This window comes from Cyphellophora europaea (genome assembly GCF_000365145.1).
Source record: "Cyphellophora europaea CBS 101466 unplaced genomic scaffold supercont1.2, whole genome shotgun sequence".
Classification (NCBI taxonomy): domain Eukaryota; kingdom Fungi; phylum Ascomycota; class Eurotiomycetes; order Chaetothyriales; family Cyphellophoraceae; genus Cyphellophora; species Cyphellophora europaea.
This window is the reverse complement of record NW_008481808.1, coordinates 1,944,284-1,971,291: the sequence shown is the minus strand read 5'-3', so window position 1 is coordinate 1,971,291 and position 27,008 is coordinate 1,944,284. Positions and strand designations below refer to the sequence as shown.

The 27,008-nt window shown below is 54.4% G+C and overlaps 12 protein-coding genes across 12 annotated transcripts; 4 read left to right on the top strand and 8 right to left on the bottom strand.

Moving 5' to 3' along the window:
• Positions 1–3,396, top strand: HMPREF1541_02253 (uncharacterized protein; the record flags this gene model as incomplete). The annotated part of the gene is made up of 1 exon (XM_008716609.1): positions 1–3,396. The coding sequence occupies one exon, from the start codon at positions 1–3 to the stop codon at positions 3,394–3,396; it is 3,396 nt and encodes a 1,131-aa protein (XP_008714831.1).
• A 953-nt stretch (positions 3,397–4,349) lies between these two features.
• Positions 4,350–7,466, bottom strand: HMPREF1541_02252 (uncharacterized protein; the record flags this gene model as incomplete). Its single annotated transcript, XM_008716608.1, has 1 exon — positions 4,350–7,466. The coding sequence occupies one exon, from the start codon at positions 7,464–7,466 to the stop codon at positions 4,350–4,352; it is 3,117 nt and encodes a 1,038-aa protein (XP_008714830.1).
• Positions 7,467–8,194: 728 nt separating this feature from the next.
• HMPREF1541_02251 (metacaspase-1) lies at positions 8,195–9,579 on the bottom strand (the record flags this gene model as incomplete). Its single annotated transcript, XM_008716607.1, has 3 exons — positions 8,195–8,220; positions 8,270–9,265; positions 9,318–9,579. 3 exons carry the CDS (start codon positions 9,577–9,579, stop codon positions 8,195–8,197), a joined length of 1,284 nt encoding a protein of 427 aa, XP_008714829.1.
• A 1,165-nt stretch (positions 9,580–10,744) lies between these two features.
• HMPREF1541_02250 (T-complex protein 1, eta subunit) lies at positions 10,745–12,262 on the bottom strand (the record flags this gene model as incomplete). The annotated part of the gene is made up of 2 exons (XM_008716606.1): positions 10,745–11,883; positions 11,935–12,262. The coding sequence occupies 2 exons, from the start codon at positions 12,260–12,262 to the stop codon at positions 10,745–10,747; spliced, it is 1,467 nt and encodes a 488-aa protein (XP_008714828.1).
• A 755-nt stretch (positions 12,263–13,017) lies between these two features.
• On the bottom strand, positions 13,018–14,760 carry HMPREF1541_02249 (uncharacterized protein; the record flags this gene model as incomplete). Its single annotated transcript, XM_008716605.1, has 3 exons — positions 13,018–13,193; positions 13,233–14,181; positions 14,230–14,760. 3 exons carry the CDS (start codon positions 14,758–14,760, stop codon positions 13,018–13,020), a joined length of 1,656 nt encoding a protein of 551 aa, XP_008714827.1.
• Positions 14,761–15,151: 391 nt separating this feature from the next.
• Positions 15,152–16,512, bottom strand: HMPREF1541_02248 (uncharacterized protein; the record flags this gene model as incomplete). Its single annotated transcript, XM_008716604.1, has 2 exons — positions 15,152–15,373; positions 15,433–16,512. The coding sequence occupies 2 exons, from the start codon at positions 16,510–16,512 to the stop codon at positions 15,152–15,154; spliced, it is 1,302 nt and encodes a 433-aa protein (XP_008714826.1).
• A 397-nt stretch (positions 16,513–16,909) lies between these two features.
• HMPREF1541_02247 (uncharacterized protein) lies at positions 16,910–17,333 on the top strand (the record flags this gene model as incomplete). Its single annotated transcript, XM_008716603.1, has 2 exons — positions 16,910–16,967; positions 17,020–17,333. The coding sequence occupies 2 exons, from the start codon at positions 16,910–16,912 to the stop codon at positions 17,331–17,333; spliced, it is 372 nt and encodes a 123-aa protein (XP_008714825.1).
• A 222-nt stretch (positions 17,334–17,555) lies between these two features.
• On the bottom strand, positions 17,556–18,746 carry HMPREF1541_02246 (uncharacterized protein; the record flags this gene model as incomplete). The annotated part of the gene is made up of 1 exon (XM_008716602.1): positions 17,556–18,746. One exon carries the CDS (start codon positions 18,744–18,746, stop codon positions 17,556–17,558), a length of 1,191 nt encoding a protein of 396 aa, XP_008714824.1.
• A 590-nt stretch (positions 18,747–19,336) lies between these two features.
• On the bottom strand, positions 19,337–20,455 carry HMPREF1541_02245 (uncharacterized protein; the record flags this gene model as incomplete). Its single annotated transcript, XM_008716601.1, has 2 exons — positions 19,337–20,308; positions 20,366–20,455. 2 exons carry the CDS (start codon positions 20,453–20,455, stop codon positions 19,337–19,339), a joined length of 1,062 nt encoding a protein of 353 aa, XP_008714823.1.
• A 712-nt stretch (positions 20,456–21,167) lies between these two features.
• HMPREF1541_02244 (uncharacterized protein) lies at positions 21,168–21,928 on the top strand (the record flags this gene model as incomplete). The annotated part of the gene is made up of 3 exons (XM_008716600.1): positions 21,168–21,307; positions 21,357–21,456; positions 21,503–21,928. 3 exons carry the CDS (start codon positions 21,168–21,170, stop codon positions 21,926–21,928), a joined length of 666 nt encoding a protein of 221 aa, XP_008714822.1.
• A 964-nt stretch (positions 21,929–22,892) lies between these two features.
• On the bottom strand, positions 22,893–24,533 carry HMPREF1541_02243 (cystathionine beta-synthase; the record flags this gene model as incomplete). The annotated part of the gene is made up of 1 exon (XM_008716599.1): positions 22,893–24,533. The coding sequence occupies one exon, from the start codon at positions 24,531–24,533 to the stop codon at positions 22,893–22,895; it is 1,641 nt and encodes a 546-aa protein (XP_008714821.1).
• A 489-nt stretch (positions 24,534–25,022) lies between these two features.
• On the top strand, positions 25,023–25,969 carry HMPREF1541_02242 (uncharacterized protein; the record flags this gene model as incomplete). The annotated part of the gene is made up of 2 exons (XM_008716598.1): positions 25,023–25,347; positions 25,416–25,969. 2 exons carry the CDS (start codon positions 25,023–25,025, stop codon positions 25,967–25,969), a joined length of 879 nt encoding a protein of 292 aa, XP_008714820.1.
• Between the last annotated feature and the right edge of the window lie 1,039 nt (positions 25,970–27,008).

Here is a 27,008-nt window from a genome sequence, read left to right as displayed (position 1 = left end):
ATGTCGTCGCAGACCCTAGCGACGGCGCCCCCGGGGGGAGGAGGTCTGCCCAAGACGCCTTCTCCCCCGGCGCCCGAAGCCCGCTCGTCCTGGCCGACCGATCACATGGGATCCGCCGAACCACAGAACAGCAATGTCGAACCTACGAACTTTCAGCTCGACCAGCCCTACCATGAACGAACGACTTCTTCCTCGAGTGCAAACAACACCGAACAACACAGGCAGGCGCTCAATAACCTGTTGGCTGCCCTAAACCCATCGAGTGCGCCCAAAGCCGCTCCAGCCCAAACGCCGCAAGTCCCAGATACGTCCCCGCTAGCAGAGAGCATGCCACAGTCAAACGCCACCGTCTCGCAAGATGCCGCACACAAACAACAAACTGATGCGCTTCCCCCCGACAATCCATCAACCCCCCCTCAAAATCCAGCGTCCAGCATGGCACTCGTTCGCGCGCAATCTCCCTCCACTGATCTCCCTGCCTTACCTCATGCGCATGCCATCTCTCCACCAACTGGGGCCCCTCAACTACGCATTCCGTCCCCGTTACAGATCCCACTCCTCAATATGAAGCAGCTGGTGACCCTGCGCGACTACCGGCGTGAGATCGAAGCTTTTGCCAAGCTTGACTTTGCCGACGGTGAGTTCTACATGACGACCTGGCAAGTTGAGCTCGGTCGCGACCTGCTCGCCTACAGAGACGCCGTTCAGCGAGAAAAGCGGGAAAAGGAAGGAATACAGGGTCACAGCCGGAGCTCCAGCGGCAGAGTGTCGAGACCGTCGGACCGCATCAGGCGTGAACCTGAGAGCCAGGTGCAGGGCAGTGTCGTCAGTGAGATTGATGGCTTCGGAGGTATCGACGAGGCGCCGGTGAAGTCTCTGGAGGACAACGTCAACGAAAACGGCCATCCTTCGCACTCTTCGCAGGTCTCGGCCAGTGATATTGTAAAGCCTGGAGACATCTTCCCTCGTGCCGCAGGGATGGTCACCGACTTTGATTACAATCTGAGAGGACAGCAAGTGGAGGCATTTGAAGCCGGCAACCCGGACGCCGACAATGAGCTGCCTGCTCCCGTTACAGCCGATCACTTGCCGAACGCAAACATCTGTCCCCTGGTCCCCATCCACGCCAACGTCGACAGCGTCAAAAGCGAGGTGGAATTGCACAAGGGTATCTCTAGGCGCCACGTCAGGATCGAATGGAATATGGAGAATGAATGCTTCATGATGAGAGTGCTCGGCAGAAATGGTGCCTTCTTGGACGATAAGTGGTTGCGCAAAGGTCAAGTCAAGAAGCTTCAGAACGGTTCGAAAATCCAGCTCTCCGGTATCACTGCCACATTCCGACTCCCCAGACCGAAGACACCAGCGCCACCAAGTGAGCCATCTATCAAGTCCGATGACGAGCAGACGCCACCGCCTCCCGAGGTCACGCCCATTCCACAGGAGGATGAGGAGCAGACACCGGCTCCCAAGATCAGTCTCAAAGTCAATGGTCCGAAATCAAAGTCCGCTTCCGCGGCTCCTCCACCCGCTCTTCCCGAACCTTTGATTGGCCCCGATGGGCAACCTATTGTTCGAAAACGAGGCCCGGGTCGACCACCAAAAGATGGCATTATGAGCACACGCGAGCGGAAAGAGAGGGAGAAGGCTGCCAAATTGGCGGAAGCCAAAGCTGCCAACGGTGGTAGGACGCCGCCGCCGATGGCGAGAGGAAAGATTATCAAACCACCGACGAAGGAAGAGTTGGCTAGAGTCGAAGCCAAATTTGCAGACAAGAGGAAATACACGAAACGCAAGCGCGAAGAAGATGGTGAGATTCTGCCCTCCATCGAAGGCGCCGAGGAGAATCTACCGAGCGATTCCGAGAAGCCACCGGTCAAGAAGCCGAAGCAGTCCAAATCGCCATCTCCAGAGTATCCACCACTTGCAACTCTCACTGAAGAGAACCTTGCAAGACCCTCAGATCCATACGCTCGCCTGATCTACGACATTCTGATAGAGATATACCCGAAAGCTCTGCCTCTGAAGCAGATATATCGGGCTCTGAAGCTGAAATATCCCTTCTTCGTATATCGAGTCGAGTCCGACGGTTGGCAAAGCAGTGTCCGTCACAATCTCAACCAGGAATGGAACAAGCTATTCGAGAAGGGGGAGAAAGAAGGAAAAGGCTTTGCTTGGAAGGCCATTCCGGGTGCGCTGCAACCACAAGCTGAGCGTAAAAGGGCTGCACAGGCGGCCGCTGCGGCGAAGCCTAAACCTCCGGCTCCAAGGCAGCCATCGCAGCAAGGACCTCCTGCAAATTGGCAGAACCAGGGCTCATATCCTTACTGGCAAGGACAGAATGGCTACCCTCCTCCTCCACCGAATGGGATGCCGTGGCCGCCACCGTCAGGGTCTGGTCAACCTGCTCAACCTCCTCAACATGCTCCCGGGCAGGCTGGACGCCAATTTGCGCCTCCGGTGGGGCAGACACCACCAGTTACGGTGAATGGGCGTCCTCATGGCGCGCAAGGCTCGCCTTTCCCACAATCAGTGCAGGCCGGCCAATCCAGTACCATGCCCCAATCAACTGTTCAGCCACCGAAGCCACCTCTGGGTCCTCCACCCAGCAGTGCTGGATCTGCTCCGCACAACATGCCCTGTACTTTGGATGGCTACTTGGCAATTCGGCGCTTCGAGCAAGCGATGTATGACATGGTAGCTAAAGGCTCAAATCCGAATCTGGAGCAATGGAAATTGGTCTTCAGCTCCGCCTATAGCCGAATACTGCATGGCGCACCGGGATCTACGGTACCTGGTGGCGAGACGAAAGAGGAGGCTGTGGTACTCGGTCACATGAAAAACTTTATCGAGAAGTACAAGAACCCGCAGTTCAAGGGGTTCAAGGCACAAAGCAGAGATGGCACTCCAGCTGCTGTTCCGACTCCAACAAACGCACCGGCTGTGCAACCACTGAAGGGTCCACCAAACGTGCCCCAGAATGTACCAGGTCCCGGCCCGCACAGTGCGCCTGCACCTCTACCGTCTGTCGGTACCTCTTCCTTTCCACCACAGCCGTCCGCGGCAGCACCTGTCAGTTTCCAAGCACCGAATAGCACACCAGCGCCGGCCCATTCTTTCCAAAGCCCACAAGCCGCCTCGGCTGGGTCGCCAGTTCCCACACAACCAACCACATCGGATCAGCCCCTACAAGCAACTCCGCAGACCAAAAGCTCCATTCCGACTGCTGAGAGTGTTGCGCCTGCTGATGCTGGTTCACCCTCAAAGTCCAGGACATCGATCCCTCCTGAACAGCTTCCTGCTAAGTGCAACAGCCAGCAGCGAGATGCTCAGGGTGATACTGCGATGAGCGAGGCTCCTGCTGGCACCAACGGGTCTGCTCCATCTAACGCGTGAGCTGGGACCGCGGACACTTTTCGCCTTCATGTAGGCAACCACACACGCCCTGATCTGCAAATCACAGCGGTACGTACTTTATGATTTTGATATTCGGGCAAGGAGCCACGGCGAGGTCAAGACTACTCCTGTAGCCTAAGGTCCTGGGGACCCTCTGCATGGAACGAGACAATCAGTGACGAGGCGGCTACAACTTTTATGGATATTGCACAGCTCGCTGTCTGCCATGCTGTCAGGCTGTCAGGCTGTCAAGCACGGCTAGTACGATACACGCGATACGATAAGCACGCATTGAGATTCTAGAGATCAGGTATTTATTACCCACCCACTCGATGCCACGCATGCGATGGTATCTGGGTTGTGGTTGAGAGAAACGAAAGCTATAAGAAGAACGGGTTCACCTCACATCCCCTTCTGCGGTTGTTGCTTCCTTACTGGCAACTAGACCATATCCATCCGCCTTTTGGAAGGTTGTAGATGTGTATGTATGTACACACTTCTTCCCTCGTGTGATTGCGTTGCGAAAAGGTGATAAATATTTATGCTCTCTGGTGTGTGTAGCGTTGGTGTAGGCCGAGGTCGCGTGTCGAATACTGGTACTACTCTAGTAGGGATCAAGCCTATGTATCCTTTTCCAAGCGCACATCTATATTCTTCGTAACGTACACGCCTATAGTCACAGATCTAATGGAGGGCAGGCTGTGTGTGTGCGCTGCAGTCAGCAGAACGAGTGACGTTTCGACGATTCAGCACAGTTATTCAAAAGTGTCGTTAAACTATTCATTCATGATTGGTACGGCCGGATTCGATAGACGCCCCTAACGCCGTCGCTATAGAATGACTGACCCAATGACCCATGTTGCCTGCCCTTTGCTGACGAGGAAAACCTGACCGGTCCATGTCCTTAAACTATTCCTCTCTGCATTTCCCCCCTCCTCCTTTGTGTGTATCCATTACGGGTAGAGATAACCCTTCTCGAAATAATTCCCATACATATCAACCACGCCGGACCTGCCCTTGGGCGCCGAATTGCGCACAACCTTGATCTCACCGGTCCAGTATCCCTCCACGAACGGTGGCAGCAATCCCTCGGCGTCTTCTGGCCTCAAAGCAGCCTTGAATCGCGCAAACTTTGCCATTTCAGTCTCGTACGCGGCTTTGCGCGAGCGGCGATAGGCTGAAAGAGTGGCGACGACGTCGAGCTGCTCTTCCTCTTCTACGGGCGAGATGGGTGGGGAGATCTGGCCGTTATTGGCTTGGTAGCCATTGCTGGTGGCAGATGGAGTGTACGACTTAGGAGCTGAGGTGGGTGCCAGTCTGCGCTGCTGTAGGACAGGGCTCTGCCGTTGCAACAGCTGTGGAGGGGCCATGGTGCCGGGCAGCTCGGGCGTGAAAGGACGAGGCCCGCCATCGAAGCTGCCGCGGGGGCTGCGACTGTGCTCGTTACTCGACCGTCTGTTTCGCCCCATGGGTAATTGTCGTGGAGACTGCCAGACAGAATTACCGCCTGCTGCTCTCCCCAGTGCGTGTATCGGGCTCAAGGTGCCGCCGAGATGTGGGCTGTGCGGACTAGCTCTGCCCTGCCCATGTATGTCGGCCACTTCATCCGGCGAGACAACGACTTTATCGTCGAAATCAACACTCGGGAAATATCGATCCTTTTCATGTTCATAGATACCGCATTCATCCTCCTCTTCGCCACCTTCCTCCGCGAAGAAGCTGAAGTCATCAGCTGCAGCTGACCATAGATTCTCACTATCCATATCGCCCGTACTAGATTTGCTCATGCTCAACCTCTGTCGACTATGGTGCCACGACCGAGAGCCTGTCTTGCTGGGATCCGTAGGACTTGGCTGCGCCATCTCGAGTGTAATGCATTGGAGGGCGAACAGGCGCCTGGCGGCATCTCTTTCCGCCATATGCCGCGCGCGACCGGGCGGGAGAGAGTAATCCGTAGCAGCCAGCAGGCGAGAGAGGTGGGATTCGAGAGCGCACGCCGCGATGAAAGAGGTAAGGCGGGATACTGTTGTAGATGAGGCGGGTACCGAGAGCGGCACGTTTGTTAGTGTGAGATTGCGGAGATTCGGAAGGTGCGAAGGATGTAGGGAAAGCTGCGTATTCGGCGTTGGTCGTTTGGACATCAGGTGCTCGATCCGAGCTTGCCGGATTGATGCCGGCGACGGAGAAGAGGGACGGGGTGGTAACGGAGGCGCTTGAGTCTGCTCCTCTTGCTTGGACTTGCTGGTTGGTCGGCGCCTCGGAGAGGAGGGCGAAGGAGCAACTAGCGGCTGGAAATGCGCATGTGTACCAACCTCTGTTGCCGGAGAGACAGGCGACAAGATCGAGCGAGTGGTACTATTGGTGCCATGGGAGCTCTCGTCCGAAATATCATGAGTCGATGAGATAGTTACGCCGTTGGCGTTGCTCATGGCGTTTCCATCTTCACCGGTTCCAGGTTGTGTGTCCTCAGCATTACCGTTGACAACTACCTCTGGCGCATATGGCCCGACCCCTCGGATGGGCCCGTGATGTTCTGGTTCCGACTCGGTCTGAGTATCCTCAGGCTTGTTACCCACCGGAGGACTAAGAGCGAAATAGATCATATCTCCTGGCAGCTCAGCTCGCGGTTGGGCGGGCGTGGCATCCAGTTCAAAGATTGGCTCTCGGTCGGCTGCTAATTCGACCGCGTAGTGAGCAGGCGCTGGAAGCTCAGTGACATTCCTGCTATCACCGGGGAGCTCGGCAGCAGGGGTCGGCGTCGTGTCTCCTGGTAGTTCTTTCACAGATGGTCGTCGCGAGACAGTTTTCTTCTCCGGAATAGGCGTGTCAGGTTGCACTGTGACCACGGCATGATCGACACGCATATACGTCAAGTTCTTGCTCGCGGCTTGCACAAGGACAGGTACTAGCTTCTCAGCACCTGGGAACTTGACTTCGTCCACGTATCCAGAGGTGTTAGACAGGGACCGAGACCTCGAGATAGTCTTGACAACGTCCACTGTACCGGCGTCTAGAATATGAAGCCTCTTGGACTTGAGCAGGCTTGAGACGCCCTCGACGGACAATTGGTTGCCGGCGATGTAGAGATGGGTCAGACCCCTGTGCGGAATATCTTCAAATGCCAGCCTCCCAGTCAGTGGATTAGTTAGCTGCTTCAACAGCTCATGATCCAACTCTTCGCTTCGAAGCATGTCCAGACTGAAGAAATCGGGACCGGGTGCCATGCCCACGGGCCAGTCCTCTACCCTTCTCGTGTTGAGCCGACTGGCATCCTGAAGCCTATCCGCTGGTATGAAACATGCCTGGAGCAACGACCGCACCGCCATGTCCGTCAAGTGATTATCGCTGATGTCCAACAGCCTGACACGGATGCCGATTGCATTTGCAAGCACCTCGGCCTCGCCATCCCGCATCCCAACTCCTTGTAATTTCAACGCCTGTAGATCGTGCAGACCACCGAGTGCGGCGAGCACGTTCGCATCTCTCGCGCTCTTGGTAAATGACAGATCCAGATATACCAAGTTTGGAAAGCGGGGCAGTGCAATGGATAGGCCAATGCTCGTAGTGTTTGGCTCACTGCTGGCCAGGAGCAGCTTCAATCCAAAGTCCGGCAAGTCATGATGCTCTTCCTCACTGTCCCGCCTCTGTCCGCCGCTGGTCCGCAGCGCCACTAGGGCATGGTGGTCAAAGAACGGCAGTCTTGTCACAATCAGGCTCTGCAATTGCGGCAGCCACTCAAGCACATCCCGCAGCCAGGTCGCATGGGGGCCACCGTAAATCTCAGATAAGGCGGGCGGTAGATGTAATGTGTGAGTCAATGCTCGTACGGAGAGTCTGGCTCTTCGCAGTGTCTTTTTGAAGCGAGTGAGGGCGACATAGACGGCGTCATTGGCGATTCCGAAGTGCGAGGCTGGGTCGCCCCAGAGGAAGGGTATGAAGATGGCGTGCCATTTGCGGGACACAAGGCAGACGGCGCAAAGATCTGGCGAGGAGATGTACGGCGCGATGAGGAGCCAGGCCTCGCGGGAGATGGTAGACTCGTAGGAAGGCGGGACGTCAGTAAAGGGCATCGTAGGGTTGCGCCGTGTTGTAGGTAGGCATGTCGTGCTGCAGTGATAGAAGTGGTGGTAGGATGAAAAGCCGCGGACTTGAGTTCTTGATCTAGGTCTCAGGTAATTTGGCTTGTGAAGGCTGACAGACGGACTCGTCGTGCTTCATGTGTTACAAGGATATTGGCCAAGGAGCCTGGAATTCATGTGTTTTTGGGTGGGCGGCAGTGACCGCATCCTACCTAAGCGCTACGTAGGCGTAGCCTCCCAAATCGGATCATCGGTTGGCGCCAGGCCGGGATCTTCCAGGAGGATTTCTAGGCGTCGCAAGGGATCAGAAACGGTGCGAACATTGGTGCGTTTGGTTCAGTCAGCCTGGTATCAGCCCGGGATGTTGATCGACAGTACTGTTCACGTGGACATGGGATCAACCACAAAGGACTGCTAGCGGTTTCTGTGCCGGGTTCACGAAATGCAGCATCAAGGAAAGAACCGGATGTTGGTAGCCCAAAGCCATGCAGTTGGATACTCCAGCAATACCTAAGAATAGTTTGTGGAGGGTCGCAACAACGCCTCCAAGTTGGGTCTTCCCATTCTACCAAATTACAAAATTGCCGGCTCAACTGTACATCGTGAACTAGCTCGTCTCAAAACAAACAATGCTTCCATCGTCGCATGCGTAGTTTACCTTTCATGCATTGCCTGTTCAAATTTTGGGTTTTTTCGTACCAATACGCCGCGTGTCCCCCTTACATCACATAAAGCAAATCCGTATCTGCCACCTTGTTAGCAAGAGTATCTGGAAAGGGTGATATAGCACTTACTCAATGGGTGCGAGCAGCTCAATTGCGGCTTCTGCGTGTACTTGGTTGCCAGCTCGTCACGAATGCTGTTCAACAATTGCACGTAGCTCTGGTTGGGGTTCTTTTTCAGCGCCGTCACGAACGCCCAACTCATAGCTCCTGTAGCCTGGCCGCCGATTTGTGCGTCCTGGGATGTCTGCTCGTCTTTGCTGCCCGACCACATGATGACATCGGCGGGGCTGGTTTTGGTGACCTTGTTTCGCTCATAGACATCTCGGCCCGTTGTTGCCTTCTTGAACAAACCCATTGCTGTGGACGCCATGCCGCCCAGATCGCCACGAGCGTAAGACGAGACAATAGACAGCAAGCCTTGGCCAGCTTCCTTGGCGAGATTGGGCTCTTTGAGCACGCCAGACGTGGAGTAGATGTATGGAAGATCCAAGGCAGACCCCGAGTGACAAGAGTCAAAGATGGCGGTCAAACGAACACCGGGTCTGAGCGACATGACCATGATGCGGTGCATTTCATCGTCAACGATATGGCCAGCGTTTCGGAAGTCTACAGGATAGATGACTTCATCGTACCCATCGTCCTCGTCGCCATCCAGGTCGGGCGTCTGACCTCCATGACCGCTGTAATGGAAAAAGAGTGAGTCGTTGGGCTGAGCGTCTTTGACCAGCCAGTGCATGGCGCGTAGAATGTTGGCCTTGGTGGGTTGCGACATGGGATTTTGTTGGTCGTCTGTCAGACACACCATGTCTTCTCGCGCGTACCCAAAGTTCTGGTTCAGGTATGTCGACATGTTCTTCACATCATTAATACAACCCCGAAGTTGCCCTCGCTGGCCAAAGTAGTTGATTCCAATGAGTAGCGCCTTTCTCTTGCCAGTACAGTTTGAGTATTGAAAGGTGTAGTTGTTTGGAGCACCGTGGCCGAAGGCTTGCGACCCACTGGGCGGCGCCGCAGGCCGGCCACCACCGACTCGTTGGTTGGTATTCGGCATACCAGGTCGAGGCCCTGATTTGGTCAGTCTTACGAGCCTTTATCTCTGAGACTTAGGAGAACTTACCTGGGTAGCCATTGGGTTGTGGAGGAGGGGCTCCGTAACCTCCATATCCGCCTTGCTGTGGAGGAGGAGGGTTGTTGTAGCCGTACGGCGCCGCCTGAGGAGGGGGGGCGTTGTAGCCGTAGCCTGGTTGTGGAGGAGGCGCGCCGTAGCCGTAGCCACCACCTTGGGGAGGGTACGGTTGTGGTGAATATGATGGCTGAGGAGGGCCGTAGCCGCCGTGCTGCTGGGATCCGTACCCACCTTGTCCTGGGTAATAAGACATCTATCGATCGATCGCAAGGGTTGTCGTGCGTATGTACGTTATTTCGTCGTTGCGCAAGATATTGAGAGGTACGTAGAGAATAAAGGCGGGACAATTGAGAAGTAAGAGGGTTGGTGCTGTGTTAGTCTGGTGGTTGCTGACGCGGTCGAACCCTTGGGCTTGGTAGCCGCTCGAAGATGCTGGACAGGCCAAAGACGGATTCCTTGGGCGCAGGGCAAAGTCCCCAGTTTGGGCGGGGGTCGAACCCTGAGCCTTTGCTGCCGGCCAACCGAACCCTACCTTAAGGATTCCGTAAGCGAGTTTCGTCCTGAGTGATCGGCGTAGTCAGGCAAAGTCAAGGCAGTTAATTCAGACTTCACCTCGAGCAAAGATATTGTTGAATGTACGAATAATCAGGAGAAAAGGGATGTTGTCAAGAAGCTGTCATGTGCAGGGTCAAGGGTCTTGACTGTATAGCATCGTCTTAGCTCAAGCCCGCTGCGCCCTCCGAATCGGTTTCTGTCAGCCACGACGACCCCTTCTCCAGGCACTGCTGTTTTGGTCACAAGCTGTGGCATGTCACGAATCCCAATCTAGAAAGCCTTGCCAACCGATGGGCCTGCCATACCGCCCGTCTGGAACAAGTCGACAAAAGGCCTTTCGGTAATCCCATCTTGAGGGCCGCGACATGGGCAGGACCCTTGTCGCCCTGTGCATTCGTCCAAACACCACAACCGTCTGGTCTGTGCGCTGAACATGTGGCTAAGCTGACTGAATCGTGCGTTGGACATTGTTTTCCCCAGAGAATGCTGCACCTGGGTCCATGTGCTCCAAGCGAGCTGAAGAAACCAAGCTAGATTGGGTGTATACAACCTTTCGAGTTAGAACGACAACTCAAACGACTCGATGAGGACCGAGCTTCACCATAACCGACCAAGGGGAAGCTTTTCGCGATCTCCAGCTTGCTGCGGTCCAAGCTGGGCCGGCATAGCCTTCTTCTCTTTTTTACAGCGAATCCTAGCGTAGACATTCATCCATTTCTATCGTCACCGACTTTTATGTTTTCCCAATGCCTGACGTGGTGCAGCCAGGCGCAATGCTATTGTTGTCGCCTTCATTTGACATCTATCCGAGGGTATCAATGCTCACAGCCCCTACAGCTGCTTCAAGCTGATTTTTCCACTTGTCATCTCCTAGGCATACCTCTTCCCCTGCCTCTCAAAGCTCGTTGCGCAGCGCCCGGCGGTAGGCCTCGCTGAGGAGCCTGCGGCTGTTGTGACTCCTCGTTCTTGATTGTCTCGTCCACACTCAAGATCAAGCAAGCGGCTTCCACTGCGGCTGAGATGGCATTGACCTTGACCAGACTGGGTTCCCATACAAATGCGTCCATGTTATTTCGAACGCCCTCATGATCAAAGTCCACGCCCGCCCACACATTGCCCTTGCGGTGCTCCACACGCAGCCGGTTGAGGATGTCGGTTGCATCAAAGCCAGCGTTGTCACATAGCTGCCGTGGGATGATCTCGAGCGCTTTTGCAAACGCCTTCACAATCGCCTGCTGTTTGTTCGGCACGTTCCGGTCCGCATGTTGATGAAGATAGCCTGAGATCTCCATCTCGGTCGCACCGCCACCAGCAACGATATTGCGATTCCGCAGCGCCCGCTTCACAATCATGATGGCATCGTGTAACGACCGTTCAACCTCCGCAATGAACTGCTCTGCGCCACCCCGCAGTATTAGTGTACAAGTCTTGGCCTCTGGACAGTCCGAGAACAGGTTGAACCGCTCCCCACCAATCTGCTTCTCCTCGAACAGCCCACATGTGCCCAAATGTGACTCCTGAATGTCCGAGCACGTCGATTGAGTGACGGCACCCGTTGCCTGACATACACGCTCCAGATCGTCAGCCGTAACTCGGCCAGCACAGAAGATGTCTCGGTCGGCGAAGTACTGAGTAGCCAGATCGCCAATCGGCAGTTTGCTGAGCACCACTTTCGCCCCCGTCTTGTAGAGAGCCTCCATTTTGTTGTAGATGATTTGCCATTCGGCATCCACGATCGCCTGGTATTCATGTACCTGGTCCACTCGTACCTCGGCGTTGTCCTTCTCGGCCTTGAGTTCCAATTCGACATTCAAACACACGATCTTAGGATTCTTGAACGTTTTGGGCTGCTGCTCGAAACCAGCGTACGAGAAAGTTTTCTTGAATGCCACACCGTCGACGAACAATGAGTCTTGCACAGCACCGCCAGTGATCTTCTTGACACCAATGAGTTTCTCGTTGAGGTCGTCTTGGTCGAGGGAGAGTACGGCATCGACAACCACTGTCACCTGTTAGTCTAGTCCAGTCATTATCAGAGAGCACTGTGACGTACTCTTGGTGAAAAAGTCGGAATTCCGGTGAATCAGCTTGCTGCTCATGGCCGTGGCCGCCAGTTTTCGTAGTGTGTCGTATTTGTTGCCCTCGAGCGTGCTGACCGAGATCTCCTTGACCTTGTTGATAGCCATACTGGACGCCCGCCGCAGGCCTTTGATGATGGTCTGTGTCGACACACCCTGCTCCACAAACTCTTTCATCTCTTTCAGTATCTCACCAGCCAGAACGACGACTGATGTGGTGCCGTCGCCGACCTCAGCATCTTGTGAGCGGGCAATATCGGTCAGGATACGGGCAGCGGGGTGAACAATATCGAGCAGGCGCATGACGGTCGCGCCATCGTTGGTGATAGTCTGCTTCCCACCGGCGTCGACCAGAAGAAGGTCACCTCCATAGGGGCCGAGTGTACTTCTGATTGTGTTCTGGACGGCTAAACAAGCGTTGATGTTGGATATAATCTGACCCTTGCCCTGGGACGCATCGGTGCCTGGCAGTAATTAGAAAAAAAGTGCGTTGCCAGGCAAAAGGGTAGTCTTGCCTTCCTTGAGGACAATGATGGTCGGTGTCTGCCCTCCGAATGCTGCCATGTTTATGAATGATTGTATGCAAAGCGGCGGCAGTCTTAGGGGTAGGAGTTGTGGCAGGTGTTGTGCCCTCAATGCGGGTCAAAAGTTCTGTTGTTCCGCAAAGTGTGGGAGCCTTGCTCTGCCTTGGCGCAAGGCTGAAGGCGGGGAGGAGCAGGCAGTAAATGCATGAATAGATATAGTTGTACTACCAGACAGCGTTCGTTCATGGTCTTGATTCTCAGCGCTTGTCGATGTCCTGACCTCAGACTTAGCCTCCTTCGCTGTCTGTCGCCATTGTACATGTTGCCTTGCGGGTTCCGTCGACAAGCAAGTCGGTCTCCTATGTACATTCCGTGGTATCAATATATCAAACCGATCCTTCCAACATCGAAGTCGTTTTCATCATGTTTCTCGTCCTCTTCTAGTGCAAAGCCGGGCCCGCCGAATAATTGCACGCCAATCCGATCCAATTTGACGTACTTTTGCCCAAAACTCCATATCCAACGCCTTTATCCTTATTGTTTGTAATTCCCATCGTTGTTGATGTAGTCCATATGAAGTACGTTTTGCATAGGGGCCATGTTGTTAAGCCCGGTCTCATCGGTGCCGTCGTCCATGACATGATCATGCGTCATCATTGCCTGCCCAGGATTGTGAATAAACTGTTGGTCTGGGTGCTGACCATTGAACCCTGGGTTCTGGCCATTGTAGCCGGGATCCGCATGTTGACCGTTAAAGCCGTGGTGGTCGTGTTGCGGCTGCTGTAGCTGAGACGCGTCCACGTAGTCGGCAAGACCTGCCGGTACGAAGTCATGGTGGTGATTCTGATAACCATCGGACGCCATCTGTGCTTGCAACTGGGCAAGAATCGTGGGGTCAATAGCCATATCATCGTATGCCGAGAGATCAGCGTCATGATCATGCATGGAGGGGTCGCCGGCCAGCGCAACATGAGGGTCCATGGCACCGAAGTCGTGGGCAGTGATGTGATTCGGCTGAAGCTCATGATGGGCATTCATGTCAGGCATTGGAGGCGTTTCTGATTGTTGCGGCTGATTTTGAGGTACTGGAGGGGCAGGGGCAGGAGCAGGAGGCGTGTCATCGGCGCCTTTGTTGCGATTCGACCGGGTTGAATCTGCACGCATTGTACCTGTTTTGCTGGACTCTTTGCACTCGGCGCAGTTCTTGATCACATGGCTCACTGTTTCCTTGATGCGTACCCAGTGGTATTTGGTGGCGATCATCGCTGTCGTCTTGTTGATACCACCATGAGATACGAGGTGAGTTTGTTTGGCGATATCGTACTGGGCTTGAGGGTCAGAAATGACTTCCTTGTCCTTCAGCATCAATCTTTCTGCAACTCCATCTTCGCCACCGATGAGCTTGTAGTGGGTGGCTGCGCTTCTTAACCGACTCTTCTCGGATCGATCAGCACCCTGTGGGTACGATGAATGCCGAAGATAGTACCGTATCTTGTCGAAGCGCTCCTCGTTGGCGATGTTCTCCCCTTCAGCTTTCAAGTCCCGACCGTAGATAATGGCGTCGACGGGCTCCGAATACGATTTGAGAACGCCGCATGCAGGGACCCTGCCAATACGCTTGAAGCCTAACGAGTCCCAGATTTTCGTTGATGCGGTGTTGGTCTCGTAAACGAGATTGAAGACGGAATATGTATAACCCTAGACAGTGTCAATCGCACCCGTGGCGGAACACACTACAAGACCTACCAGTTGTGGTGCCCAGTCAAGGTAGCACTGGCCCATGGACTTGCCTACACCCTTGTTGCGTGCAGCAGGTGTGACCAGGAAGCCACCATTGCAGACATGGCTACTTCGGCCTGGATAGTTGGGCTTGACGTAGAAGCTGCCAAGACATAGCTTGTTCCAGTCGGTTCCGTTGCTCTCCATCTCATTGACAGCTTCTATGCCGCCAATGTCACCGAGGACCATGACTGCGCCAAAGTTTCCAAACCAGTACTTCCCAAATTGGTCGAGGGGCATGGTGTCGATCATGGGATACGTATCCCCCCCTTCGATTTCCTTGTTCAGATTATTGCTGAGATACGCCAGCAATCTCTTGGGAACATCATCAGGAGTAAAGAACGGAATGAGGGTGGCTATTGTCACACGGTCCCTCAGAGTGACCGGTCTGGGAAAGATTGACGACGGTATCTGAGGATTCTCTGCCGTGGGAAAAGGCTGCTGACCACTCATTCTGTACGCCAACGGCGACAGCGGGTCTTCGAGTAAAGCCGGCATCGTGATCCTGGCTTTCTCAGCCTCGCAGTCATGGGATAGATGTGCCGAAGTGAGACCGAGGGGAGATTAACAAAGCATGTGCACGACCCGAAGTTGAGAGAGGACGGAAACAAAAACGAGACTCTTGGTTCCTTTTACGAATTCGACATCGGAGCCTTGGCATACACGTGACCGTGACCACCCCTAATTGGCAGCCTTGGTGGTGATGCTGCCAATACGGATGAAGAAGTACTAGTAGTACGGTGTACAATGCATATTGGGAGAATCAAGTCTTGAGCAGGCTATCTCTAGATGCAGCTGGTGAGTACGCCCCTTCAATGTTGTCCAACCACCGAACGCCCCTGCTCGTGTGTCTTCATAAGAGAAATTTGAACCACCGCTTTATATCGCGTTAGGCTCCCTCACTGCCAAACTCGGCCGTCCATTCTGCACTTCGCTTCAAATCATCGTTACTCACCGTGGGCCGTGATGCCTTGATTGCCTTAATAAAGTCCTTCACGACGAGAGGTGGCTCGAGCAGTTTGTCCGACTCGACATCAACCCACGTCATCTCCATAGCTCCACTATCGCCGGGCGAGCATGGTGTCAATTTCTCTTCGCCGTCGACGGTGACCTGAAGGATCAATTAGCCTCTCGCTATATGTCACGCAATCAAGGATGGCTTCCACCTACCTTTTTGTAATGCGTAGCCGTCTGAATCTTTCGCACCGGCTGCATCAGAGCGTCCTGAACAGCGATGCTGATATCGCTGCCCGAATAGCCTTCACTTAGCTGTGAGAGCGTTTTGTAGTCGTTCTGCGTCAATTCACACTTGGTGTCGCCGACAGCCAGCTCAAACATCCTCATCCGAGCCGGTGTGTCTGGTAATGAGATGTGGACTCGTCTTTGAAAGCGCCGTCGAATTGCCGCATCCAACTGCCAGGGGATGTTGGTCGCTCCCAGGATCAGGACGCCTTTCGAGTCCTTGCCGACACCGTCCATCTGCACCAACAGCTCGGTCTTGATGCGTCTCGATGCTTCTGACTCGCCCTCCCCACGAGGTCCGCACAGGGCGTCGACCTCGTCAATGAAAATAATGGCCGGTTTGTTTTCTCTCGCCATGTTGAATAGCTGCTTCACCAACCGCTCAGACTCACCCATCCATTTGCTGACCAAGTCCGACGAGCTGACGCTGAAGAACGTGCTATTCGCCTCTGTCGCCACCGCCTTCGCGAGGTACGATTTACCTGTCCCGGGAGGCCCGTAGAGGAGGATACCTTTCCAGGGCTGGCGTTTGCCCTGGAAGAGATGAGGGAACTTGATGGGAAGGATGACCGCCTCTTTCAGCGCCTCTTTCGCGCCCTCCAGGCCCGCGACATCCTCCCACTTCACATTTGGTTTGTCCGTTAGAATGGCTCCTGTCAGTTGCCCTCGTAGTTTTTTGCTGTCCGCATCCTCTTCATCCTTGCCATCTGCGTCGCCTTTTCCCCCACCATTGACCGCCTTCCCGTTAGACCCCATTGCCGCAGGCTTTTTGCTGTCTTGGGCGTTTATATGTGTCTTCAGCTTCTCCGCCCGTTCCATGTACTCTCCCGCTTTGGCGCGAATCATTTCCTTTGACTTGGCATTCTTCTCCCATTTTAGAGCAAGCATGAAAAGCTCCAACGCCGAGTAGTATTGTTGGTAGGCCTGATCATAGGTACCGGCATTATCGAGTTCAATCGCTTTCTTGACAGTGTCGATGGCGCGGCCTAGGAAGTCGGTGTTCGACATCTTGGCCGCGAGGTGAAGGAGGCGAACGGTATGCTGCTGCGAGCAGCGAAGAACTTGCGCAAGGCGATCGTTGAGGTTGCAGCAGGCTTGATGACGATCAGTGTTGACAGTGGAGGTGGGGTCTGCCTGCTCGGCTTTACAGACTCGGTGGGCACGTTGCGCTCCGGGAGTGGACTGTTCGTGTATGAAGAACGGCTCGAGACAAGTTTCGCTGGATGTATCGTCTACAGCAACCCTTTTGGATGTCTGGTGGAAGATACAAGAGAGGTCAACAGAGAGTCACGTTGCCGCCGCGGGAAGGCGGTTTCTGCCCCGCTAGCGCCGATCTGCGTCAGGCACAAAACCATCCGCATCTCTGTGATTCTAGACCTTGCTACTGCTTGCAACATTATTACCAATGGCCGACCAACAACAACTGCAGGTCCTCTCAGAGGCTCTACAGAAGTTCCAGGACGGTATGAACAACCATGCACCGCGTTGCGCCGGCACTACTGACGAATCTGCCAGACCTCCAAGGCGCTGTTGAAGCACGACAAAAGCTTGAAGCGCAGCAGTCTGAGAACCAGGCTGTAAAGAAGGAATTCGACGGCCTTACCGATGAATCTGGAATCTACAAACTGGTGGGGCCGGTGCTGCTCAAGCAGGAGAAGCCCGAGGCGATGAGCGCGGTGGAAGGCAGATTGGAATACATTGGCAAGGAAATGACCAGGACAGAAGACAGAATCAAAGAGTTGCAGACTGCGGCGGATAGTAAGCGCGTTGAGCTCATGCAGTTGCAACAGAAACTGCAGATGGCTGGCCAGGGACAAGGCAGTGGCTAAGGACCACTATTTTATTGACTGGAACGAAAATCATCACAGGCTGTGGTGCCGAATGGGATGGCCGGCCTCTTGTTCTGCTAACACTGTGTCGACACTCATGACGACACTGGGGCGCCAGGAACCTTAGTCGAAGCGAAGACGGGCCTAGGAGAAGTCAGAGCCGCCCTGACTAGGCAGAGAATCATGGAGAACGTTGGCCATGGTATCTATCTGGGACCAATGCTATCGACGCTTGGGTGCCGACAATACCTCTCGCTGAAAGGACGCACTTGCGAGCTCTAGCTTCTTCGCTCTTTCGCGAGCAACTATTCCAGTCTTGTCGGTGACTGGTGTTGCATTTGCGACGGTGTCAAAATCATCAAAATCCTCATCCGAGCCAGATTCAGCGTCCGAATCGACCAACGGCGGCTCACTCTTGAAGATCGCATCGTCGCCTGCACTGGCCACAGGCTCGCTCTTTGCGACCTTTTCTGCAGCACCCGGGTCCTGGAAGGGTTTTGAAGCCAGGATCTTGCGCCTGATCTCCGCCATCTGGGCCTCCTCTTCCTCATCCTCCTCATCAGGAGGTAAATCCAACATGACACCTTGCTGGCCAAAAGCCGCTTCCTCGTCCTCGTCCTCGTCGTCCTCATCGTCGTCTTCGCTCTCGTCTTCAACTTCCATCCGATTCAAATTTCCGCCTGCCCACGCATCCTGTTCCTCCCCTTCCTTTCCCCTATTCTTCGCATACTCTCTTTCTAATTTCTTTAACCACATCTCCTCCGCCTTCTTGACCTCGTCCTCATCCTTGCACTTCTGATACCTCTCGAATAATTGGCTGTTGATCTCCAAAAACGGCTGTCCGTACGAGAAATGCTGCAATACCGTCTCAGCCCACTCGTTCTTCCCACAGATCATGAAACAGGCAGCCAGCGCCTCAACACAATTCAGCCTCCACGGCCGGCCGTAGTTGACAGGGTTCGCCGCCACCAGGTACGGTAGCAGCCGCTCACATTTGCCACCAATCCGTGCCCACGGCACCTCCTTGACTCGTACCCAGCTGCACTCGACAACCGCAGCGCCGTGCTGCTCCAACACCTCGCGATCCGCTGGCGACACCACTTTCTTGGCGTTGGGCGAGATGACGACGCCGGCAGATTTCTGGCCGATGGCGAGTTCGCGCATCAGGCCAAAATGCATGAGGCGTTTCCCACTGCAGCGCTTGGCGTCGCAGTGGTTGAAGTCCCAGCAGGCGGCTTTGAAAGGAGGCTTGACTGATTGCTTTGTGTCGGAAGCGGCACCATCGGTGTTACCATCTTCGTTAATGTACGAGACATCGCTAGAGGGAGGCTTGCCGCGAGGGGTGTGGCGAGAGGCGCCGCTCGAGAATTTCTTAGACTTGGATGAGAAATTGTCCTTCTTATGTCGGACCATGATGGGCGTACAGCACGTGCTTACAAGTCGGCGATGATAGGGAACCTTTTAAAGCAAGAAAGAAAGTCGTTTGGTGTTCGAAGGCTTAGAGAAAATACTGGTCGGTAATGATAATGCTTTGTATTTCGGACAGGTTTAGATGACGCTCATCCGCTCTACGGTGGCGGAAGGAGACATGTGGATTTGCTCGCAGTCAGAGACCCTCTCACCTTGTCATCGAATACCTGCGAGAGCTCACTTGGAGTCCTATCCGGTCGAATGATCTATAAGTAGACCTCAACCTCACGATTTGATCTTTCTTAAGCCGTTCCTGAGAAATCTGCTCTAGCCCTTACTTTCTTTTGGCACCACGTGATGCTTTCGTAGCACCGAAGCACGCCTCTTCAATGTACAATGCCGCTGATGAGCAGAATGCAATTCGCACAGCGCACTCTCTGAGCGCTGCCGCCCATCGTCTGAGGCAGTCCTGCTTCCTGTTAGGTGCGAACAATCCTGCTCGCTATTCGAGCCGGGATCCTTTGTCCGACCTCGGTGGGATACCACAGGCGTGGTCATCCACAGAATGGTTTCTCATTCTCCATTCGCTGCTGTCATATAGGGTCTTCTGCACCCGGATCGAGGCTCACCAAAAAGTCCCTCGTAACTTCATATGATAACCAACTGCTGGCCATACTCGGAGCCACTTTCAAAAGATTGGGCACGATGCCCTTGTAAAGCCCGAAGACACCCTCCTGCTTGATGATCATTTTGATCGCACCGCCAATTGTCGTATATTGGTAGCCCATGCCTTGCATAGTATTGACCTGGAACCTTCGCCTTAGGACATCGAATGGGTATGTGCAAGTTTGCGCGACTGCCCCCGAAATGGCTCCGGCGGCAAGTTTCATATACCAAACTGGATTCTTCTCGCCGGGATCCGTGAAATACTTCCTCACCGACTCGTAGACCATAAAGTTGAGGCCCACGTAGGGAGCGACGCCGGCAACGGTGGGAATGATGCCTCTGTACAGCCCGAGAACGCCTCCCTCGGTCTTGTACATCTTGATCATAGTGGGCCACATTCCTGGAGGCTTTCCTTGGTGCCTTCCCAAGGTTTCGAATGAGGCAGTCTGGATGGACAACCGTGTACGGACGATGTCGAGGGGATATGTGAAGGTGACAGAGGTGATACCAGCACATCCTCCGCAAATCAATCTCATCAGAGGGTCAAGGTCAGCCCCTGGTGATGATTCGGCGAAACGTTTATAGATGTTATAGCTTCCGAACTGCACAGCAGAGTAGGGTACGATTCGTATGCAATTGGTGCCGTTTCCTCGCATGAAGCCTCTCCAACCTTCGTCAACCCACATCTTCTTCAGCGCTTTGTGGATTGGAAGCTTGTATTCGTTGCGGCCAGCGCCTTGAACTTGGTAAAGGATCTTTAATCGTTCGAGTGGGGACACAACTGTTCGAGAGACTGCGCCAGCTACGCCGCCCGCCATGAAGGCGGCTGTGAAGGGAGTAGATACAGCCTCGCGGCATCTTGTTATGATATCAGCAGTCTTAATCGCAGCTGCTGGGTTCTAGGACTTCATGTCAGCTACTGATAGCTTAGCTCATGTCTATCGGGTGGTGCTCACCTCGGGCACATTTGTTAGGTCCTGCAGAGCTGTGCTACTGGAGCCCAAGCTGCCGTTGACGGTAGCGGGCTGTTTCTCTCCCAAGCGCATGTCGCCGGTCCAGTCCAGAAGTCGAGAACAGAAGAATGGAAATAGATGAGCAGTCTGTAGCGGCTAAGAAATGTTATCGGGTACTGATATTAACGTGGTCCATGTGGGTGATTTTGTCACTGTCTTCTGGGTATCATGTCTTTTTGAGTCCAGTAGTGAAGAGGGAAGCGAGACGTCCTAAGGATCGAGGGATACAGGATCGAGTTTGTAGGTGTGGTGTGGATGGAGGATCGGGGCAGAGACGTTACGGAGAGTCTCGGGGCTTGGGCCGGGTCACTTGAAGGATAAGTGACTTCTTGGAGAACATGAAAGGCCAAGCAAGGTCAGCGCTCGATGAAGTTCGATATGACGACGCAATGCCTTTGATAGGGGTTGGTCGCATTGGAGCAGGTGCGGATGCTCCTTCAGAGATTTATGACAGGCAAGGCTCTCACACCTTGAGGTCCTTTCACTTGCGCCTGCAGAGTCTGGCCTGCCCCTGCCATTTCGGAGCACAAGTGACCCTTCTAACCATATCTAGACTAGCGCTCCTCTGCAGGCTCTTTGAAGTTTAACTTCAGGCTTCTTCAACCTCACCCGTGCAACCATCTCCATCACCTCCAGCCCAGTCCAAATATCTTGAGACTCGGACTGCGCTATTTGTGGAATCATTCCTTTGACATTGCCAGAGCCTTGCTGTCATCTCCTTTCTATCACCAACTAGAGCCTCGATATGTCTCGCTCAAGCACGACCCTCTATGTCACGGGCTTCGGTCATGGTACTCGAGCACGCGACCTAGCTTACGAGTTCGAGCACTACGGTCGTCTCGTCCGCTGCGACATTCCGGCTCCTCGTACTGCCTCCAGCAGACTGTGGGTGTTCGCAAGACGTCTCAAGAGTTTATACTGACGAGTTTCGCAGCTTCGCTTTTATTGAATACGAATCCCGTAGAGATGCTGACGATGCCTACCATGAGATGCATAACAAGCGCATCGGTCGTGATGATGTCTTGAAGATCGAGGTACCACACACCCTCCACAATAACATCAAATGCTGACACCTCTCAGTGGGCTCGCACGCCTCCCTCTGCTTCCTGGCGGTTCGACACCGGCCGTGAGCGTGGCGGTGAGCGCGGCGGCGATCGAGCCGGTGACCGAGGTGGCGACCGAGGTGGTGATCGTCGTGAGCGCCGTGATCGTTCTCCTGCTCGCCGCAGCTATCGCTCTCCCTCTCCTCGTCGTCGAGACTACTCTCCTCGCAAGGATGACCGCCGCAGTGATCGCGATCGTGGTGATAGGGACCGTGACCGAGACTACGATGATCGCCGCCGCTCTCGCAGCCCTGTTGATCGCGATCGCGAACGAGAAGACCGTGACCGGCGTGACGATGATCGCGAGGCTGGTGCTAATGGCGACGACCGCAAAGGTGCGACTGACCCTGCTCACGAGGCTGCTCCCGAAGCTACCGACGAAGTCATTATGTCCTGGAACTAGTGCTGACACCCGTCTCAGCTCCCGACTCTCCACCCCCAGCTCACGATGAGCTCGATACTGCCGAGTAGAGGCAATCATTTTCCTGCATCTGGCTTACCCTTAACACCACAAAAAGTTTGACGCTGCGGTCAGCGGAGCAGGGGCAAGGTTCTCTCCAATGGATTTGAAGGCTCAGTGTTGACCATCAGGCAACCTGAAAGGCAATTCTGGAGCATCTGACTTAGAATGGGTATAGTGTCGAGAGAACGAGCATCGATCGATACGAACGATTCGGTCACGTCCTGCGGCAGACTTCGTCAGCATTTATTTTACGATAGCGTCTCGATCGATCCATCGGAACGATAATCGGCAACGTCCTACAATCCCTTGCTCTGACATCGAATTTCACCCGCGCTCCGCCGCTGATACGATCCTACCCGGCCGCTTATCTTCTACTCAACCTCCCCCCTCCTCCTCGCGCCGTCCCCTTTCCCCCTTTATCAGCAGCAAACTCCTCACCACGGAAGCGACGCTTCCAACGATCACCCCCGCGCCCCGTTAACCGCCGTTCCACCGCCTCACGAGCCCTTACCCTAGGACGCTGACCCTTGCGCACACAATTTTTTCCCGTTTCTTGTAACATGATTTGTATCTATCGTGATATCGCGATGCCTTAGAGGCATCTGATGAGTTCCAGATCTGCGACATTTCCAGGTAGGTTCTGGAGTTGGCTCGTTTGTGAGCGCGAGCAGTCTCAGTCATGAGCAAAGTGATTTCTATTGAACGTAGTAATCTCGAGATCTAACAAGACTATTCAACAAAGTATCTGCATCTATCGTAGTCGTACCCAGCAGTTCGCCCCCACAACGCCATGCTCAATGTTGATGTTGAATCATTCTGTTCAGTCCCAGAGTAGAGAAGGATTTCAGACTTCGCAATCCGGTCATCCGACAAACAGACAAAATCTACCTCGGCCTTCTCCTACCTAGATCTTATGCTGACTCACCATCCACGTCAAAAGGTCGACCTTTGTCACGATCGCCACAGGCTTCAAAGACCCCTTACCTCCAGCGCCAGTGTCCGCCGCATCCCGCTCCGTCACAATAGCAGCACTCTGCCACTCCAGGAACCTGTTCAACGCGCTGAGCGGCGTGTCCATCGTGATCTCCACAAAATCCTTTTGCGACTTTGCCTTCTGGTCTTTCCGCTTGGCGTCCCCGTTTACCTCGGTGTTGTTGGCACCGTGGCTCGCCAAGTTGCCGAAATCGCGGGGGTCAGTGATGACCTCGCTGATTTTGCCAAAGTCGAACATGATGTCGCTGACGGGGGACTGGGCGGTGGCGCGCCCGTGGCTGACGCGGGAGAGCAGGTTGCCGAGCGTGACGAGTCCGACGAGACGCTTGCCCGTGCTGCTGGTGACGGGCAGCTGATCGAAGCCTTTGTCGCGCATGGTCTCGATGGCGTATGCGCAGGTGCTGTCGGCTGGGATTGTCTGGATTGGCTTCAGGCGGAGAGAACGCACGGTGGCATTGGCGAAGGGGTCTTTGGGTTGCTCGATAGAAGGGGTCCGTTGCAGCTTGGGGGAGGCGGGCTCGGCTGGTGGTGTGGGCGGGAGAAGGTCGTTGGCCGCCAGCCAATCGTCGTCGGCAAACTTGGAAAGGTAGGAACGAATGCTGTCGGGTAGGACGACCACGACGACGTCGTCTTTTGAGAAGTGCCCATCGCGGTGTGCAGCGACGAGCGCGGCGATTGCGGATCCGGAGGAACCGCCGACGAGAATGCCTTCTTCGGCAATGAGCCGGCGCGCGTAGTGGAATGAGTCCCGGTCATCAGTTTTATACCAGTTATGCACAATCTTCTGGTCGAGTACGTCGGGGATAAAGTCGTAGCCGATACCTTCCACTTTGTATGGGTCGTTGGCGCCCTCATCGTTCAGTGAGGTAGGGAGCGCGAGAATGGAGCCTTTGGGGTCGGCGGCAATGATCCTGATATTGGAGTTGTGCTTGTGCAGCCCGCGCGCGATACCAGTGATTGTCCCACCTGTGCCGGCACCCGCAATCACGGCAGTGATTTTACCCGAGGTCTGCGTCCAGATCTCTTCGGCGGTACCATGCTCGTGAGCGAGAGGGTTGTCGAGGTTGCCATATTGATCAAGTATGTGTGCATTGGGGATCTCTTTCTCGAGACGTCGAGCAACACCAATGTGAGATTCAGGGCTGTCGAAAGCGGCTTGGGTAGGAGTGCGAATGATGGTAGCGTTGAGTGCTTTGAGGACAGACACTTTCTCAGCCGACATCTTTTCCGGCAAGGTGATGATGGTTTTGTAGCCCTTCACCGCTGCTACGAGGGCAAGACCGATCCCGGTGTTCCCACTCGTCGGCTCAATCAAAGTGTCACCTGGTTTGATCCTCCCGCTCTTCTCGGCCTCTTCGATCATGCGGAGCGCAATGCGATCCTTTACGCTACCGCCCGCATTGAACAGCTCGCATTTGGCCCATACTTGCGCCTCGATGCCCAGCGACTGAGGAATCTTGTTCAAACGGACGAGTGGCGTGTTGCCAATCTGTTCGAGAATCGATGATTTGGCGGCGGGGCAAGTGGTCGGGAGGGGCTTGACGGAAGCCATTGTGGCAGGCTAATTAATTGGAAAGAACGAACGACTGCAAGAATGATGATAGGAGATGACAAGGGAGATCCTTAGTACAGTACCTGATGCAAGACACTCCTCATAAGGCGTGCTAGAGTTTACCAAAGCGCATGAATCCAACTCGCTCTGCTATGAACTTTTTTTGCGCTGTTTAGGAGTGAATATCCGCAACCGTCGATAAGCGCACCACGCCGGGTGAGCAAAGCAGGCCCGTGCTGCACCGCCCGGAGTTAGACAGTGGAATTTCCGGGTAAGCGAGATTTCACTGCCTGCTCCGGCCTGTTTGCCTAGGCCGACCTCGGCCATATCATGGCGTCCATCTTGCATGCTTGCGACTCGCTCGGCGATGGTTGGATATCAGAGCTTCACGCCTGTATTCAAATCAGCCGCTGGTCCTCGTCGGTTTGCTCATTGAATTCATTCTGCTCTTCTTCCAGGTCGCATTAGGCCCCTGAATCTGGTCCCAAAATGGAGCTCACCTTCACCAAGATCAAACGCTCGACAAGTTACCCGACAATAGATTCGTCGAGGCCTGAACTTTCTGTCAAAGCTAAGACTGTTTATGTGACGGGTGCAGCGCCTGGCAGCATTGGTGCGGGCATCGCTGCTGCTTTCGCGAAGGCGGGCGCTGCCAAAATTGGCCTCTTCGACAGGAGCGAGCAGCATTTGCAGCAGACGAAGGAGTCTCTGCTCGAGACGCATCGCGAACTCATCGTCTTTACTCATACGTTAGACATCGCCGAGGCTCCAAGCGTGGGCATTGCATCGCATTGGGCTAGAGTCGAGATTGGAGGTACGGCCACATCTCCCACGCGCGAGCCTGGGACCTTTTGGAGCAACGGAACGCTGACCGAAATGTAGCATGGGACGTATTTGTCAATTGCGCGGCGGACTACTCGCCGACACCGTCAACCATTCAAGGAAGTGACGAAGACGACTGGTGGAAGAGCTTCGAGACCACGGTCCGCTCGGTACAGCATTTCTCAAAATCGTTTATGCCAAAGGCCCGGCCGAACGCCACCTATATCTCTCTCAACGCTGGGACAGGCGTCGGACCTGCACAGCTCTATCCGAAAGTTTCAGCATATTCGGCCGCAAAGTTGGCAGCTGCAAAACTCGACGATTACCTCTCTGTCGAAAACCCCCGCCTGAGGGTCTTCACGCTGAACCCCGGTCTGGTTGATACACCACTTTTCCGAGCGCAGCAGCAAGACCCTGAAACACGAGAAAACGTACCGCTGCATGACATCAGCTTGCCGGCCGATACTTGTGTCTGGCTAGCATCGGGCGAGAGCGAGTTCCTGAGAGGGCGCTTTGTATTTGCCAGTTACGATGTCGATGAGCTGCTGCAACGGAAAGCCGAAATCGAAGCTGACCCTTTCTCACTCAGGCTTTGTCTGGGAGGAACCCGCTAGAAAGAAAATCGCGATAGACACTGCCTCAATCTAACTCTGTCGTACTCCGTCTGTCACGATTTCCTTGTACCGTGTAAACATCGCAATTTGGAAGCGCGCGAAGGCCGACTTCGATTCCTCATTGCCCTTCATCGAAATTATGATGAGCTGGTACCAATTGAGGATCGTGGCTTTAGGCTTGACATGAAAGCGCCATTCCCAGAGATCCTTCCACTGCCGACCTCGACTTGCAGTGCTGCAGCAAGGCGCATCACCTCGCCTCGATGGGAGTAACAATGGGGGCAACCCTTTCTCTTCGAATCATGTCCCCCGCATGGAGACAATTGCTCCACGATCAGCGTGCCAAAGAAATATAGGTCGATGTGGCATATATAGTCTACGTGAGACGGATATACATGCTTGCCAAGGCAAACCAGGCAGTGAAATGGAAGCTTACAGTATTATTACCTCAACGCTCCCCCGTTCTAGGTTATACCAGCTGTCGTGACATACCCGTCAGCCTTGGAGCATAGAAACTGAGACCAAGAGAAAAGGCATGCGTCCGGAGGACGGACTCCATGAGTGTCGCCGCGATAAGAAAGGCCTATTCGAGCATCTTCTAGGAGTTGACAATGTAGTCGACAATATTGGCGGTGACACTTCCCGAAACTCACTGCGTACTACCAGGACCACCCAAAAGGCTCTGTCGTGAACCACAGGAGAGCGTCTCTGTCAATCTTTTGTCGACCCCCAACAGTGATGTGATGTACTTCTGTACTTCTGTACAGTCCCGCTCGTCGATTTCGTTTGAGCCTTCTACTGTGTCACTTTGTGTTAACCTTGTAAGTTTTAGGGCAGCCTCCCTAGGAGCCCCTTCCGTCGATTTTGGGGACATGGGATGGTCTTGTTGCGGTATTTGCCCATCTCGAGGGTTCTTGACCAGCGCACAGTCGTGTCGCACGGGCGTCTCTACACGGCAACATATGTTCCATAGCTGTCGAGGGAACGAGGAGAGACAGAATGATAGCTTCGATTCAGGGCCGTGGGATAGCTCTGGATT